General features: G+C 53.4%; 1 protein-coding gene across 2 annotated transcripts; it reads right to left on the reverse strand.

Moving 5' to 3' along the window:
- Window positions 1-479: 479 nt before the first annotated feature.
- Window positions 480-8153, reverse strand: LOC131672914 (excitatory amino acid transporter 1-like). 2 transcript variants are annotated; one of them, XM_058950453.1, is made up of 8 exons: window positions 7719-8138; window positions 6927-7477; window positions 4479-4870; window positions 4202-4396; window positions 3925-4108; window positions 3418-3846; window positions 3209-3343; window positions 480-3057 (listed from the first exon to the last, which is right to left on the reverse strand). In XM_058950453.1, the coding sequence occupies exons 2-8, from the start codon at window positions 6944-6946 to the stop codon at window positions 2910-2912; spliced, it is 1503 nt and encodes a 500-aa protein (XP_058806436.1). In that variant the 5' UTR covers window positions 6947-7477; window positions 7719-8138; the 3' UTR covers window positions 480-2909. The 2 variants fall into 2 exon arrangements, with proteins under 2 accessions (XP_058806436.1, XP_058806435.1); XM_058950452.1 differs by having other exon boundaries at window positions 3925-4396; window positions 7719-8153.
- Between the last annotated feature and the right edge of the window lie 3939 nt (window positions 8154-12092).

Consider the following 12092-nt stretch of genomic DNA (forward strand, 5'->3'; position numbering starts at 1 on the left):
CGTATATTCCTACGTGATTACAAACTTTACAAAAGTTTTTTGCTTGAGTCAAAATTTTCAGAACGTAAAGGCGGCTGATAGTTAATCTTCAACGAATTGTCATATACTTTCATTTGAGCATCGTATTTGCTTCTAATGTCGGTGTTCTTTCTGTGGAATGTTTTCGCTTTTTTTTTGAGCTATGCGTTAACTCATCACTGATTCCCATAGTTTCATCGCGAGAAATATAATGAATCTACGGGAAATACTTAATCGAGGCAACCTATTATAGTTTATCAACGAGAAGCTTCGAAGGGTGTTGGTAAACTTGATCGGAATGAACACATTGAAAACTCGAAAATATCCTCCCTTAATATACAAGCTGTGACTCTTTCACGCTTCGGTATAGCTTTCGAATAATTAATACTATTTTAAAACGGAAAAGAATATTATAAGAAATACTTTGTTCTCGATGAATTTCAAAGAAATAAAATTGCTAAAGTAGAGAAAAAGCTATTAAAGTTAGTTAGGTAAAGTTGATGTTTTGCACCCTTATTAGGAATATATTTTTTCGCGTATACATTTGCTCATGTTCATTATGACCTATATGTACAGGCGTGTTTGTTTTTTAGAACAGTTGTGTGTCTTCTTCGATGCATTGTAATATGTTAAGTTGTCTTAATCGGCAAAACCGTCGATAATACTTTCAGTTTTGATTGTGCTCAGTTCAGCTGTCTATTGTCAAAATTTAAATTGACTTTGTGTTACTTTAAGATGTGCAACAAGACTTTGATTATTTTTTGCTCTGTTGTTTTTTTTTTCTCTTCCTTATGATTGATCCATTATTATTCATCATAACACCTTGTTTTCGCCTTCGATTTTATTTTCATTCCGCGTGTTTTCTTTAACGATAAAAAATATGTTGTACATCATATTACTTACGTCGTTATTTTATATTACTATTCTACAGGATTTGAACGTTACTTTCAATAAATATTCTATTAAAAACAATTACCATATGTAATGTTATTTTGGATTTATAAAGTATCTTTTGTATCGCTTCATGAGATATATGGCTTAAAGTTAATAAGTAAGATCTAATTTCTCGCGTCGCAGACGCTATAAAGTTCTTTGTTCCTTTTTAGTTTTAGGCGATCGACACCTTTAATCAATTAGAAAACTAAATTATCTCATGAGTCAACAATGAGTGATTTCCATGAAGTAATGTTCAAGTGTATTTTGCTAATGGAATCTTTGTTTCTTTAAAGAATTAAAAATATTGATAATGAAAGTTAAATTTTTCATATACTTTTTTTATAGAGTATTTAAAACTGAAAGCTTAACAGCTAATTTTGTAAATTGAATTTTAAAACCATGTAATATGAATAAAGTACAGATATAAAGATTCATTATATGATTAACCAATTATTAGATATCAATTGATATGAATTTTTTATCACTGTTGAGCATGGCTAATATAAAATTAATCTATCTGACGTTTTGTAATCTCATCAACTTGAACTATTTTGCACGATAAAAGTATTATACAAAAAGTAATAGTTTAACGATAAATTTTATCATACATCGTTAGTAAACGATAAAATAATAAATATCGTAAAGAAATACTTTTATCAATTACAAATTATTGTTTCTTATATATTGATATATATATACACGTATGTATAAATTATATGGAATACATTTTCCTGTATATACTATATGCTCGTATGTAAATTCTTTGATATTTGCGTGGAGTTTTCAATATATATGTTTCCACTTTACTTTGCACCTTGAAGGATATGAACTGTTTCATTTCAGATAAATTGAACAAACAATAAAACGATGTAGTTGGAACACTCAAATGGTCGTTTAACAATTGTTTTCAAAACCAATCTTACGCAATCGATATGTAGATTATTTTACTAAAGATAGATACAAGTTTCTTTCAAGTATAACATGTAAGCTTGATACTTGGAGTAAGGTATATATCAAAATAAATTTCTTTATCCTTTCTTTCCATATTTTGGGAAAAGTACAAGTCAAAAAATATACTTTTTCGGTTCCCGTGACAAATTTGACGAACCGCAACGCTCTGTTGCGAGCGTCCAAATAATCGATACAGTTTCTTTTTTACACATCTACGATTACGGAAAAATTAACGTGAAAATTAACAAGATTAAATAAATACAAATAAACAAAGAGAAAAAGCGTATCACTCGTACGATAAACTCAGCGATCGTCGATCGAGGAGACAAAAACAAAACGAACGCGAGGATTCAGTTATCATCTAGCGAGAGAAAATAGAACGTTTGCGCATCTGCTACAGTGAAGAAAGAAAAACAAATCTCAATTTGCGATGTGCGTCTGCGACACGACGTGTTCGAATGGCCGAATCAAGCGCTCTTTGACTCGAGTGGGTATTATTTGTTGCGCGGAGCGCAGCGACACTCAACGCCGAGCGGCGCGTCTACGTATAGGTATAGCGCGTGCTCGCGTCTATTATAGCGGCTGTTCGGCTTGTTTCAATTCGAGCCGCCTTCGCTTTGCGAAAGGCGTTGTCTGCCCCGTGTTCCCTCGAGTACGCATTGTCCATGTATATAAATATATGCTTGGCGGACGCGAGCGCGCGAGTCGAAACCCCTACGTGCTCGTACGCGCTCGACAGGAAGTGTAATTGAGTGTCGCGAATTGAAGATCGCGCGCGCGCCTCCTCGCGTCTTTGGCATGCGTTTTGTATTACTTTTCTTTGTTTTGTTTTTTCGTCCTCGACACCGGCGACTCGCGCGGTCCGAAAGCGGCACTGCATCACTACGACGAATAATTCCCGTATACAGATCTCGTTCCCCTTGCTGTCTTCGCATCGCGTTGCCGTCGCTGTCGTTGGTCTTGCTTCAGCGTCTCGCAGATTACAGCTCTGCGGGCGCGTCGTCTCATATGGACGTCGTGTGGTTGTCACCGCCGTTTCGGGTCTGGGCGCCGTGAAGCGGCAAAGCCGCCAGCTCGTTTCTGCTCAGGTGATTGACGATGCCAGCGCCGAGCGAGTCACCGACCACGTTCACGGTCGTTCTGCAGCGATCACTGCGTTCAAAGACAAACGAGTCACAACGGAGCTTCTGCGAGAAGCATTGTCTTTCTTTTCTTGTATTTCAGAAATCCAGCAAACTTAATACAGAGCAAGAAGGGAGCGAGTCGTACTCTCTCTCGAAGACAACTGGTTGGAAATACTCACAGCAACCAATCGATGGCCAAGATGAGAGAGATGTCGCCGGATGGAAGGCCCACGGTGTCCAAGACCATGACCATGGTGACCAGGCCCGCCTGCGGAATTCCCGCCGCGCCGATGCTGGCCGCCGTGGCGGTGATGCTGCAAACAGAGCCAAGGTCTCGCACTGGTTCGAGGGGCCTGCGGGCGGGTTGGAGTGTGTGGCGGGAACCCACCTTATCGCGGCCAGCTGACCGAAGCTCAGCGAGTACTGGCGAACCTGGGCAATGAAGATGGCGGCCACGGCCTCGTAGAGCGCGGTGCCGTCCATGTTGATGGTGGCGCCGATGGGCATGACGAAGCGCGTGACGCGCGGGTCGACGCCGTTGCGCTCCTCCAGGCAGGCGATGGCCACGGGCAGCGTGGCCGAGCTGGACGAGGTGCCGAAGGCCGTGGCCATGGCCTGCGCCATGTTGGACACGTAGCTGAAGGGGTTCTTACGCGTGAACAAGAAGTAGATGGTGGGCAGCACGAGGAAGCCGTGGATGCAGAGGCCCACCATAACCGTGAGGAAGTACATGCCCAGCTGGCCGACAACCGTGTTCAGCGAGTCCATCTCGATGATCTTGGAGGCGACCAGGAAGAGCACGCCCAGCGGCGACATCCTGCGGATCGAGGGGGGCATCACTCGTCGGGTGGCGCGCTCGGCCAACGTCGACTTCGACGGCCGCGACGGTACTCACCAAACCACCCAGTTCGTGATGATCATCATGGCGGTGGACAGCGTCTCGAAGAAGCTCAGCAGCGGCTTGCCGGTGTCGCCCATCTTGCCCAGCGTGATGCCCAGCACCGTGGAGAAGACCACCAAGCCGAGGATGTTGGTGCCGGACTCGGTCGACGGCACGATCCTCCAGGTGTACTTGTCCTCTGCGCGAATGACAGTCTCGTGAGAGCGGGTTGCCGCGGGTTGCCGCGGGCCGGGCCGGCGCTCGCGGCACCTCGGGCACCTCGGGCACCTACCTAGCGTGCTGTTGGCGTCCATCTCGATCTTGGTCTGGTGCTGGGCGATGCAGGCCTCCACGAGGTTCGGCGGGAACATGTTACGCACGAGGTCCATGAGGGTGTCGACCGTGGTGACGTTGCGCGGCGCCTTGTCGTTGCTCTCGTTGGCGTTCTGGTTGGAGCCCGGCTGGATGCTCACCACCAGAACGATACCTGCGAACGACGGCGGGCGTCGAGTGAGACGAGCGCGGGAGGGGCTGGGGGCGAAGGGGGCGCGAGCCCTCGGCGCACGTACCGAGCACCACGGCGCTGATGGTGGTGGTCATGTAGTAGATGATGGCCCGGCCGCCGATCTTGCCGCTGAGCGAGAGGTCGAGCGAGCCGATGGCCGAGATCAGGCTCGACATGATCAGCGGCAGTATGAGGCTCTTGAGCATCCGCAGGAACAGCTCGCCGATGTAGTTGACGTACATGATCTCGCGCTTGGACCATGTCTTGCCGACGTTGCGCAGCACCAGGCCGAGGACTATGCCGAACAGCACGCCGGCCACGGTCAGCATCGTCAGCGCGTTGTGCTTCAGGAACACGGCGAACTTCTGGGCCGCCGTCCGCGGCAGCCGGTCCGGCTGGTGCGGATAGTAGGAGGCCTTCTCCGCCTTGGCGCCGTCCGTCCCGGACAGCGGAGACCTGCGGCCCGAGCGTCGCGTCATTCGGGGCCGGTGCGTCGCGCCCGACCGCAGGCGCAATGTCAATGGCGGACCGAGAGAGCCCGCGCGCGCCGCGCCGTCGTCTCCGCGGCGGCCTCGCGGCGGCCTCGCGGCGAGGGGCCCGAATGTAGGACGGCTCCTCGCGAGGCGCGTAGGCGGGACCGGGCTGGCCGCCGCCGAGCGCGACACGTGCGATCGAGCTTTCGAGCCAGCGCCGCGCGCGCGCGCTTCTCTTTCTTTCGCCTTTCGATGTCACTGGGTTTGTAGGGCTTCTCTCTCGAGTTAATGCATTCGGGCTTTGTGTTGGCGCGCGCGCGCGGCTGCTCCCGAGGCGGCGAGCTCGCCCGCGCAAGCTCGAGCTCCGTGCGCGCATTCGATCGCGCGAGCGGCGGCGCGCATGAGAGCCACTGCCGCTCGAGAGGAGGAGGGACGTTAACTCGAGTTATCCGCGCGCGCGTACGCTTGTGTTGTTATACAGCGGCGACTAGACGTACCGCGATTATCTCTCTCTCTCTCTCGCTCTCTGCCGGCAGTATAAATACAATCAATTACTCTTCCGGCTTTCTCCGGGATGGGCTTTTTTTATGTTCAAGGAGCTACCCGTCGAGAGCCTCGTTCGGCCGTAATGACTCCCGGCGGAACGACGTACCGCGGGGAGGGAAGTCTCGTGGCGTGCGGAACTGCGAGTTCGCAGAGCGCCCACGCGTCCGGGGTTGCCGACGGACTCGGCAGCCTCTGGACGCGGCGAGCGCTCCAATCGAATCGCGTGTCAACGCACTCGTGGCGCGCGCGCGCGCGCGATCGAGGTCGTCGCTTTCAAGCCGCTCGATGTCTGGCCCGAGCGCCTCGGCTTTTCGAAAAGAGATCGACGAGAGCGCGCGCAAACGAGAAAACCCGGCCTTTTTGCCGTCACCCCGACGACGACCACTCGTTGTGGTGACGCGGCTCTCGGGGGAATAGAGGCCGAGGTGGCACGTCGCACTTCCGTTGCGAGTGGATTTCGGGAAAAGCCACTTAATTGCGCTTAATTGAGCTTCCGTGTGGGACGAGGCAGGGGGGGAGGGGTCAATGACGAAAGTCCGCCTTGCGCGCGATACGCCGATGAGTTTGCCTAACTAATCGATCGAAGCAATGAGAAAGAAGACTAAGAGCGCCCGAACGCCGAGATCTATGGGCAGCCCGACGATGTGTGCGAATCGCGGCGACCGAGTCGCGCCCTCTCCCGAGTGGATTATTCGGCCGGAATCGAGCCAAGAAAAAAGGCAGGCAAGTCCGACTGCCCCGTCTGTCCGCGTTTATTTATACACCTGTTGCTCTCTCTCTCGCTCTCTCCAAGTCTTTTCCTCCTTCCCACCTGAGCGCGGCGCGTTGTGCGCACGCACACACGCGCGCAGAAGCCTCGCAGCCCGCAGATTAATTGGCTTATTAAGCTCTCCCTTTAACACGGCGATACGTCGGCGCATAGAATCTGATATTGCGATCCTCTCGGACGCGTGCAATCTCGACTCTGTACACACTGCTCTCCGCAAGCTCGCGTAATGCGCCGCGCAAACATTCGCGCGGCGAGACGATCGTGGGAGACGCCGCTTCTCGCGCACCGCCGGGGAGGGTCGATGCAGCGTTCGGCAAACATCAAACACATCACGCTCGAAGTAAGCCGATCTGGTCTCCGAGGGAGCGACCTATGAAGGCGCGAGAGAGAGAGAGAGAGAGAGACGCAGGGCGCGCTCGAGCTTGTGATTTCTCCGTGACGAGCGCGCGTCGCACTGAAAGGAAGCAATTGACACTCGACGCGCGCGCTTTTTGCTGTCTCCAAGAATGAATCCACTTGGTCGAGCGCCGAAGAGATTTGAGCGTAGCCGAGCTCGCGAGCCACGGCGGACGACCGGAAGACGCGTGCCTCGGGCGCACGTCGCTCCTCCGGACGGAGATCGGGCCGAATCAATCGCGCGCACGTGCGCCGCGCGCTAATCGCGAGGCGATCCATCATCGAGGACGCGGACGAGCGGCCGCCGGCTGATGATATATTTACTCACAGTTCAGTGGCCACCTCCATGGCGATGACGGCGACGGGGCTGTCGTCCTTGCGTCGAGCTGGTCGTTCTCACCGGCGCGCCGCCGTCGCGGAAGTGAGCCGCAAACGGTGAGAGAGAGAGAGAGAGAGAGAGACAGAGACAGAGAGACAGACAGCGAGAGAGACAGAGAGGATGCGAGGCTTTATTTCGCGTCGTCTCCCCCCCTGTGCAGAAAGACGACGGGTGCGCACAGCTGACGCGGAGAGAGAAAAACGAGCGCGTGCGTGCGAGAGAGGATCCCTTCCTGTCGGCCGATCCGCGCGATTCCTCTCTTCCCAAAGCCTATATCATGGTCGTGTACCCGCTGGGGGGAGAATCCGACCGAGCTCGCTCTCTCTCTCTCTCTCTCTCTCTCTCTCTCGCTCTTTCTATCTTGCTGCTGGCGCTGCTCGGCACTCTTCTGCTCCTTTTTGTCACTGATATACGTCACTGATCTTCGTCGCACTTTGCTCAATGAGCACACACCTCTTCTCGGGCCGATCGCGCTCGCCTGGCGGAGCGCCTTTAGCGACCTTGAACAGAAAGAAGGGCTTGGTGAGTTCCGACGGAAGCTCGGCGACAGCGGCGGCGCAGTGAGGTGCAGCGCGGAGACTGGCTGGCCGGGCCATTATTTGGGGAAGCGGATCGTTAACGGTCATTAGTCGTTATCCGCGCTCTCGGCGATCTGGGTCAGAGCGTTAGTGCGGAGCGAGAGGCACAATGGGGAGGCGGGAGCCAAGTTCAGCCGTCGGAATGCGGAGCAAGAGCGGTTACCCCGGCGATAAGATGACGAGCACTCCGGGAAAATCAATAGGCTGCCGGGGATCCTCGCTCTCTCTCTCTCTCTCTCTCTCTCTCTCTCTCTCTCTCTCTCTCTTCTCCGTCCCTCCGTCTCCGTGGCCCGGGGGAACGGACTGGACTCACTCTGGAGCGCGAGAGTTGGCCGCGCGCCACCGAACGAACACTTGTGGCGCGCGAGAGAGCGGGCGACGGCTCGTGTGGCGACGGGACAACGACGTGAGCGCGACTAAGCCTGCCAGCAGCGAGACGACGACGGCGACGACGACGACGGCTGCTGCTATCGCGGAGAGGTGGGGGCGGGCGACGCTGCGACGTACGCGTGCGACGCGCGGCGCGCGTGCAGATCGAACGCCGCTCTCGATCCTCCGAGCTGCAGCTTCCCGCGGCCGATCGACGCCCTCGCCTGCCGCAACGCGCCGCGAGGCGAGCCAGGACGATCGCGCGCGCGCTTCTGGCGACAATTAAGCTCCACGGGCGGGGGGTGGGCAGTCGCGCGCGCGCGCCATCCATTCATAAACGCAGCTTCCGCGTCCCCGCCGACCTTCCAGCTCCTCGCGCGCGACGCGCTCGCGGAATTGGAATTTCGACGACGCGGCCGAACGTGCGGCTCCGCTTGTTTGGCCCGCTCGCGGGGCAGGGGTCGAGCGCCCGCGGCGGACAAGACTAACGGGGGGCCAGCGGCGAAAGGAGCGCACTCGGCGCGGGAGGATCAGTCGATCCCGGCGACGCGGACGCGGAGCGCTCTCGCGAGCCGTAACCTCAACCCCCGCCCCCTGACCCCGTGGGAACACGCGTGGAGAGTCACTCACCAGTGCGAACGAGGCGGCCGAGGAGCGCCGGAGCAAGCGGGTAGCAGCGCTGGGGCAGGGGGGGGGCGACGAGATAGACTTCGCATCAGCGGAGGGGGACGCTGCGCGCGCCTCGCACACGCACCGCCCGGCTGCACGCCGCTCCGCGAGAATAATGATCGCGCCCCCTCTCCCCACCCCGACCAGCTGTGCTTTTGTCTCCTTTCTCCGCGGTCGCGGAGACGAATCCGCCGTGCCTGGACAGGGACGCTGGCCTTCGATCAGCGTGCGAACGATTCTCGCGGGGCTGTGACGCGGCTTTTGGCTGCGATAGGTGTGACTCGCCTCCCTCCGCGCTCAACTTCGGCTGCTTAGCGCCTGTCCCCGCGGCGGCACGCGCTGCATTCGCGCTAGGGAGCGGCGAGAACTTTGCAGCTCGCCGGTCGTCATGGCAACGCGCGACGTATCGGCGGCCGAGAGCAGAATCGAGTCGCTGGGAAAGGGATTCGCAGAAGCTTTTCTCCCGCGTGTTTTGTTTCGCCGCCAGGGACACTTTTTCCGTTCGTTTGGCGAACCTCGATTCGAGGAGTTCTCCGTCGAGGTCACGGAGGCGCGAGCCCAGCAATTTTTTTCTTATTCTCGTTCGTCGGCGCGATGACCGAACACCGCGTGGGTACGCGCGTCGAAGCTTGAGAACAGGACGCGCGACTGTTTTAGACACCCCGTCCGTCGAATGAAAAACGGGCCCGAAACGTCAAAACAAAGCGGACGCAAGCTTCTTCGGCGATGCTTCGGAAAACATGTTGCGAAACAGTTGGTGCTCGAGTAGCTGCGCGATTCTATCAGAGGAGACAACGAATCTGGCTCCACCGAAGAGGCGAACGGTGGATTTGATCTGTTTCTCGAAAACTCGCTGAAAATCGCTCGAAGCTATTTTTGAAATTTGACGTCGTCGTCGCTTTGACAAATGTTCTCGTTAAAATCCTATGCCCGCCAATGTACATCGCCTACGATTGGAAATGACGCGCGTCGTAAGTGGCACGTAACTGTGAAGGAAAAGAGCGTCACTGATATCTCAAGGGACGTTCTCAAAAGGACCGTTTCGAGGTCAGCGGCAAGCCGAACAGACATCGACTTTACCACCGTTTCAAAGCGGAAGCTCGTTTGACGAACTTGCCGAGAATCCTCCCTTTCTAAAAAGCTCGTTCGTGACTCATCGCTAATGTTTTTCTCTGCTCGAGATCGCTCATTTTTGTTCGTTACTCTTTCCCTTTGTTCCCAGAGAGGAAAGTGGGATGCAAGGCTCGCAATCGGGACTTTTTGTCGCGCTTTTGGCAGAAACGGAAGCTTGCTTCGCCTAACGAACGACTCCGACTCCGTTCGGGCTCAATGCGAGTTCGTCCGTCTTTGGCGCGCGGCTTTTGCTTCCGAGGACGAAGGAGCTTTCGGGGTAGCGGCATAGAAGCGTTCGACCACGGGCACGGAGCTGAAATCGTGTGCGACACTGCAAAACGAGACGGCTGCTATAAGAGCGGAAGAGGAAAAAAAGGAGAGCGAGACGAGCTGTTTGTAAACACGAATTAGCACGCGCGCGCAGTTATATTAATAGCGGTTGGAGAGATGATGCAGCGAGAAACGATTGGCAAGAGCGTTATACGTATATATATTTGTCGAGCGCCCGCGTCGATTACCTAACGCACTGTCTGCTATTTCAAGCGAGCGTCGGGACGGCGCAGTTGCAAACGAGTTTTTCCTCGCTGCGCTGCTTTACGTAAGAGATGCGTCGCGCGCGACCTTTGCTTCGGTGCTCGCGATGGGAAACGAGCTCGCGAGAGAGAGAGAGACTCGCGATTAATTCGCGCATCGAAGCTCGCCTGCCGCGCGTCTGGCAAGGAATTATCGATCAACCTACGCGCTCGTTCGGCGTGACGTGTCGGACGGCACGGCGGCGAAGGGAGAAAACCGCGACCCACGGGAAAAATCCCGAAATGAGGCTACCCACGCGCGGCTAGATCGCATCTCGCAAATAGATCGGCGCTACGCTCGAATTGAAAAAAAAGAGGTTGCGGGGAACTCAAGGCCATCGTGGGCGCGCGCGCGCTCTCGACTTTTCAATCGCGCGCATTCGCCGAAATGCACATTCCCTCCCGCGCGAATTCACCTCGAACGACGCGTCGTCTCCCTCTCGCGGCTTTCGCACACGTTGCCTTTCCTTGCTTTTTCCCGATAAGCAGACGCGCCTTGCACGCTCCGCTTCTCCTGTCGCTTCGTGTTCGTCCGGGTGCGCGTCGAAAGCTCCGCGAAGAAACAAGCTCGCGTATTTCTTTACGCCTCCCCCCCCCCCCCCCTCGCTTGTCGGAAATCCAGCACCCTGACGCTCTATTTTGTATTCGCACTACAGACGATAATCGATCGCTTTCAATTTGCGAGTGCCATTTTTTGCATTTATTTGGAATATATATTTCATACTTGAAAATCTCGGCGAGGATAACGTTTTCCCTCGGAACGAAATAATCGCGGAATATGAGACAATGGATACTCGAGCGAGGATTCAAAAATATCATCCTTCTCCAAGGATGCGGTAGCTCTCCCCTTCTTTTTTTTCTCCTGGCACCGGAGGAAACAAATAATAGTCCCATTTGTATATACGTATCAGTTACAGTTAGAAAGAATAGAGCGAATAATTAAAGTTGAGCCTCATTGTCGGCGCAGCGAGCCGGGAACAATAAAAGCGAGCAGAGAAAAAAATAATTTTTTTTTCCTTTTTTCGCACAGAGGAAATATGTCGTAATAAAAAAAGGCACGATAACCGTGAGTGCTTCAAAATTCATGCCTCGTTTGCTTCGTTCGAACCTCGCACATGTGCGCGGCCATTCAAAATTTTCGGCTCTTTAACTGCTGAACGGATTTTAATCAACAGGACGTGATAAGCCTGGTTGGTCGTCCATCTTTTTTCCTTTATCGAGCTTGCTCATCGCTTCATCAAGCTAAAGCGATGTGATTAAGTTTGCGTAGGGAACTTTCCCTCTCTCCTTTTTTTTTTCATTTTCTCGTAACGCGCACAGTATGTCGATTTGGAATTTGAACATTGTATCATTTTAATCGAAAAAATGTCGGGAGAATGCATTGAACTAAAGCCACTGGAACAGCTACTTTCAATGCAAATCAAAAAACGATCCGTTACGATCGAAATGATTCTCGAATGCAACGTATGTAATCCACAATCGAATGCTTCGCGTTCGTCCGACCGACCGAAAGCTCTAACATCTGTATGTACCCATCATTTGAAAGTCAATCGATGGCAATCGGAGTGTCGCGCGCGGAAGGTGGCAAAAAGAGATTCTCGCGAATTGCAATCTTCGACGCCTCAGCCCGGTAATAGATATTGGAAAAGGCCATTCGCGCGCAGCGAGTGATAATCGCGAGAGGGAAATTCGGGGGGAGGTTACTCGCTCGTTTCCTGACCAACTCGCTTGCCGTCCGATTCAGCAGAAATCTGACCGACATTTCGCTGCCGCTTCGACGCGATCGATTTCCCATATATCCCCCCCTCCTCTGC

Source organism: Phymastichus coffea, unplaced genomic scaffold (genome assembly GCF_024137745.1).
Source record: "Phymastichus coffea isolate CEN01 unplaced genomic scaffold, Cenicafe_Pcof_1.1 PCOF00162, whole genome shotgun sequence".
NCBI classification, from domain to species: Eukaryota; Metazoa; Arthropoda; class Insecta; order Hymenoptera; family Eulophidae; genus Phymastichus; species Phymastichus coffea.

Excerpts from the sequence above, each read along its gene's own strand:
- LOC131672914 (XM_058950452.1), bottom strand. The coding sequence starts at position 6,946 with ATGGAGGTGGCCACTGAACT. Across the intron at positions 3,344-3,417 it reads GGTCAGCTGGCCGCGATAAG|CATCACCGCCACGGCGGCCA; the intron begins GTGGGTTCCCGC and ends CTCTGTTTGCAG. Across the intron at positions 3,058-3,208 it reads TTGGCCATCGATTGGTTGCT|TGATCGCTGCAGAACGACCG; the intron begins GTGAGTATTTCC and ends CTTTGAACGCAG.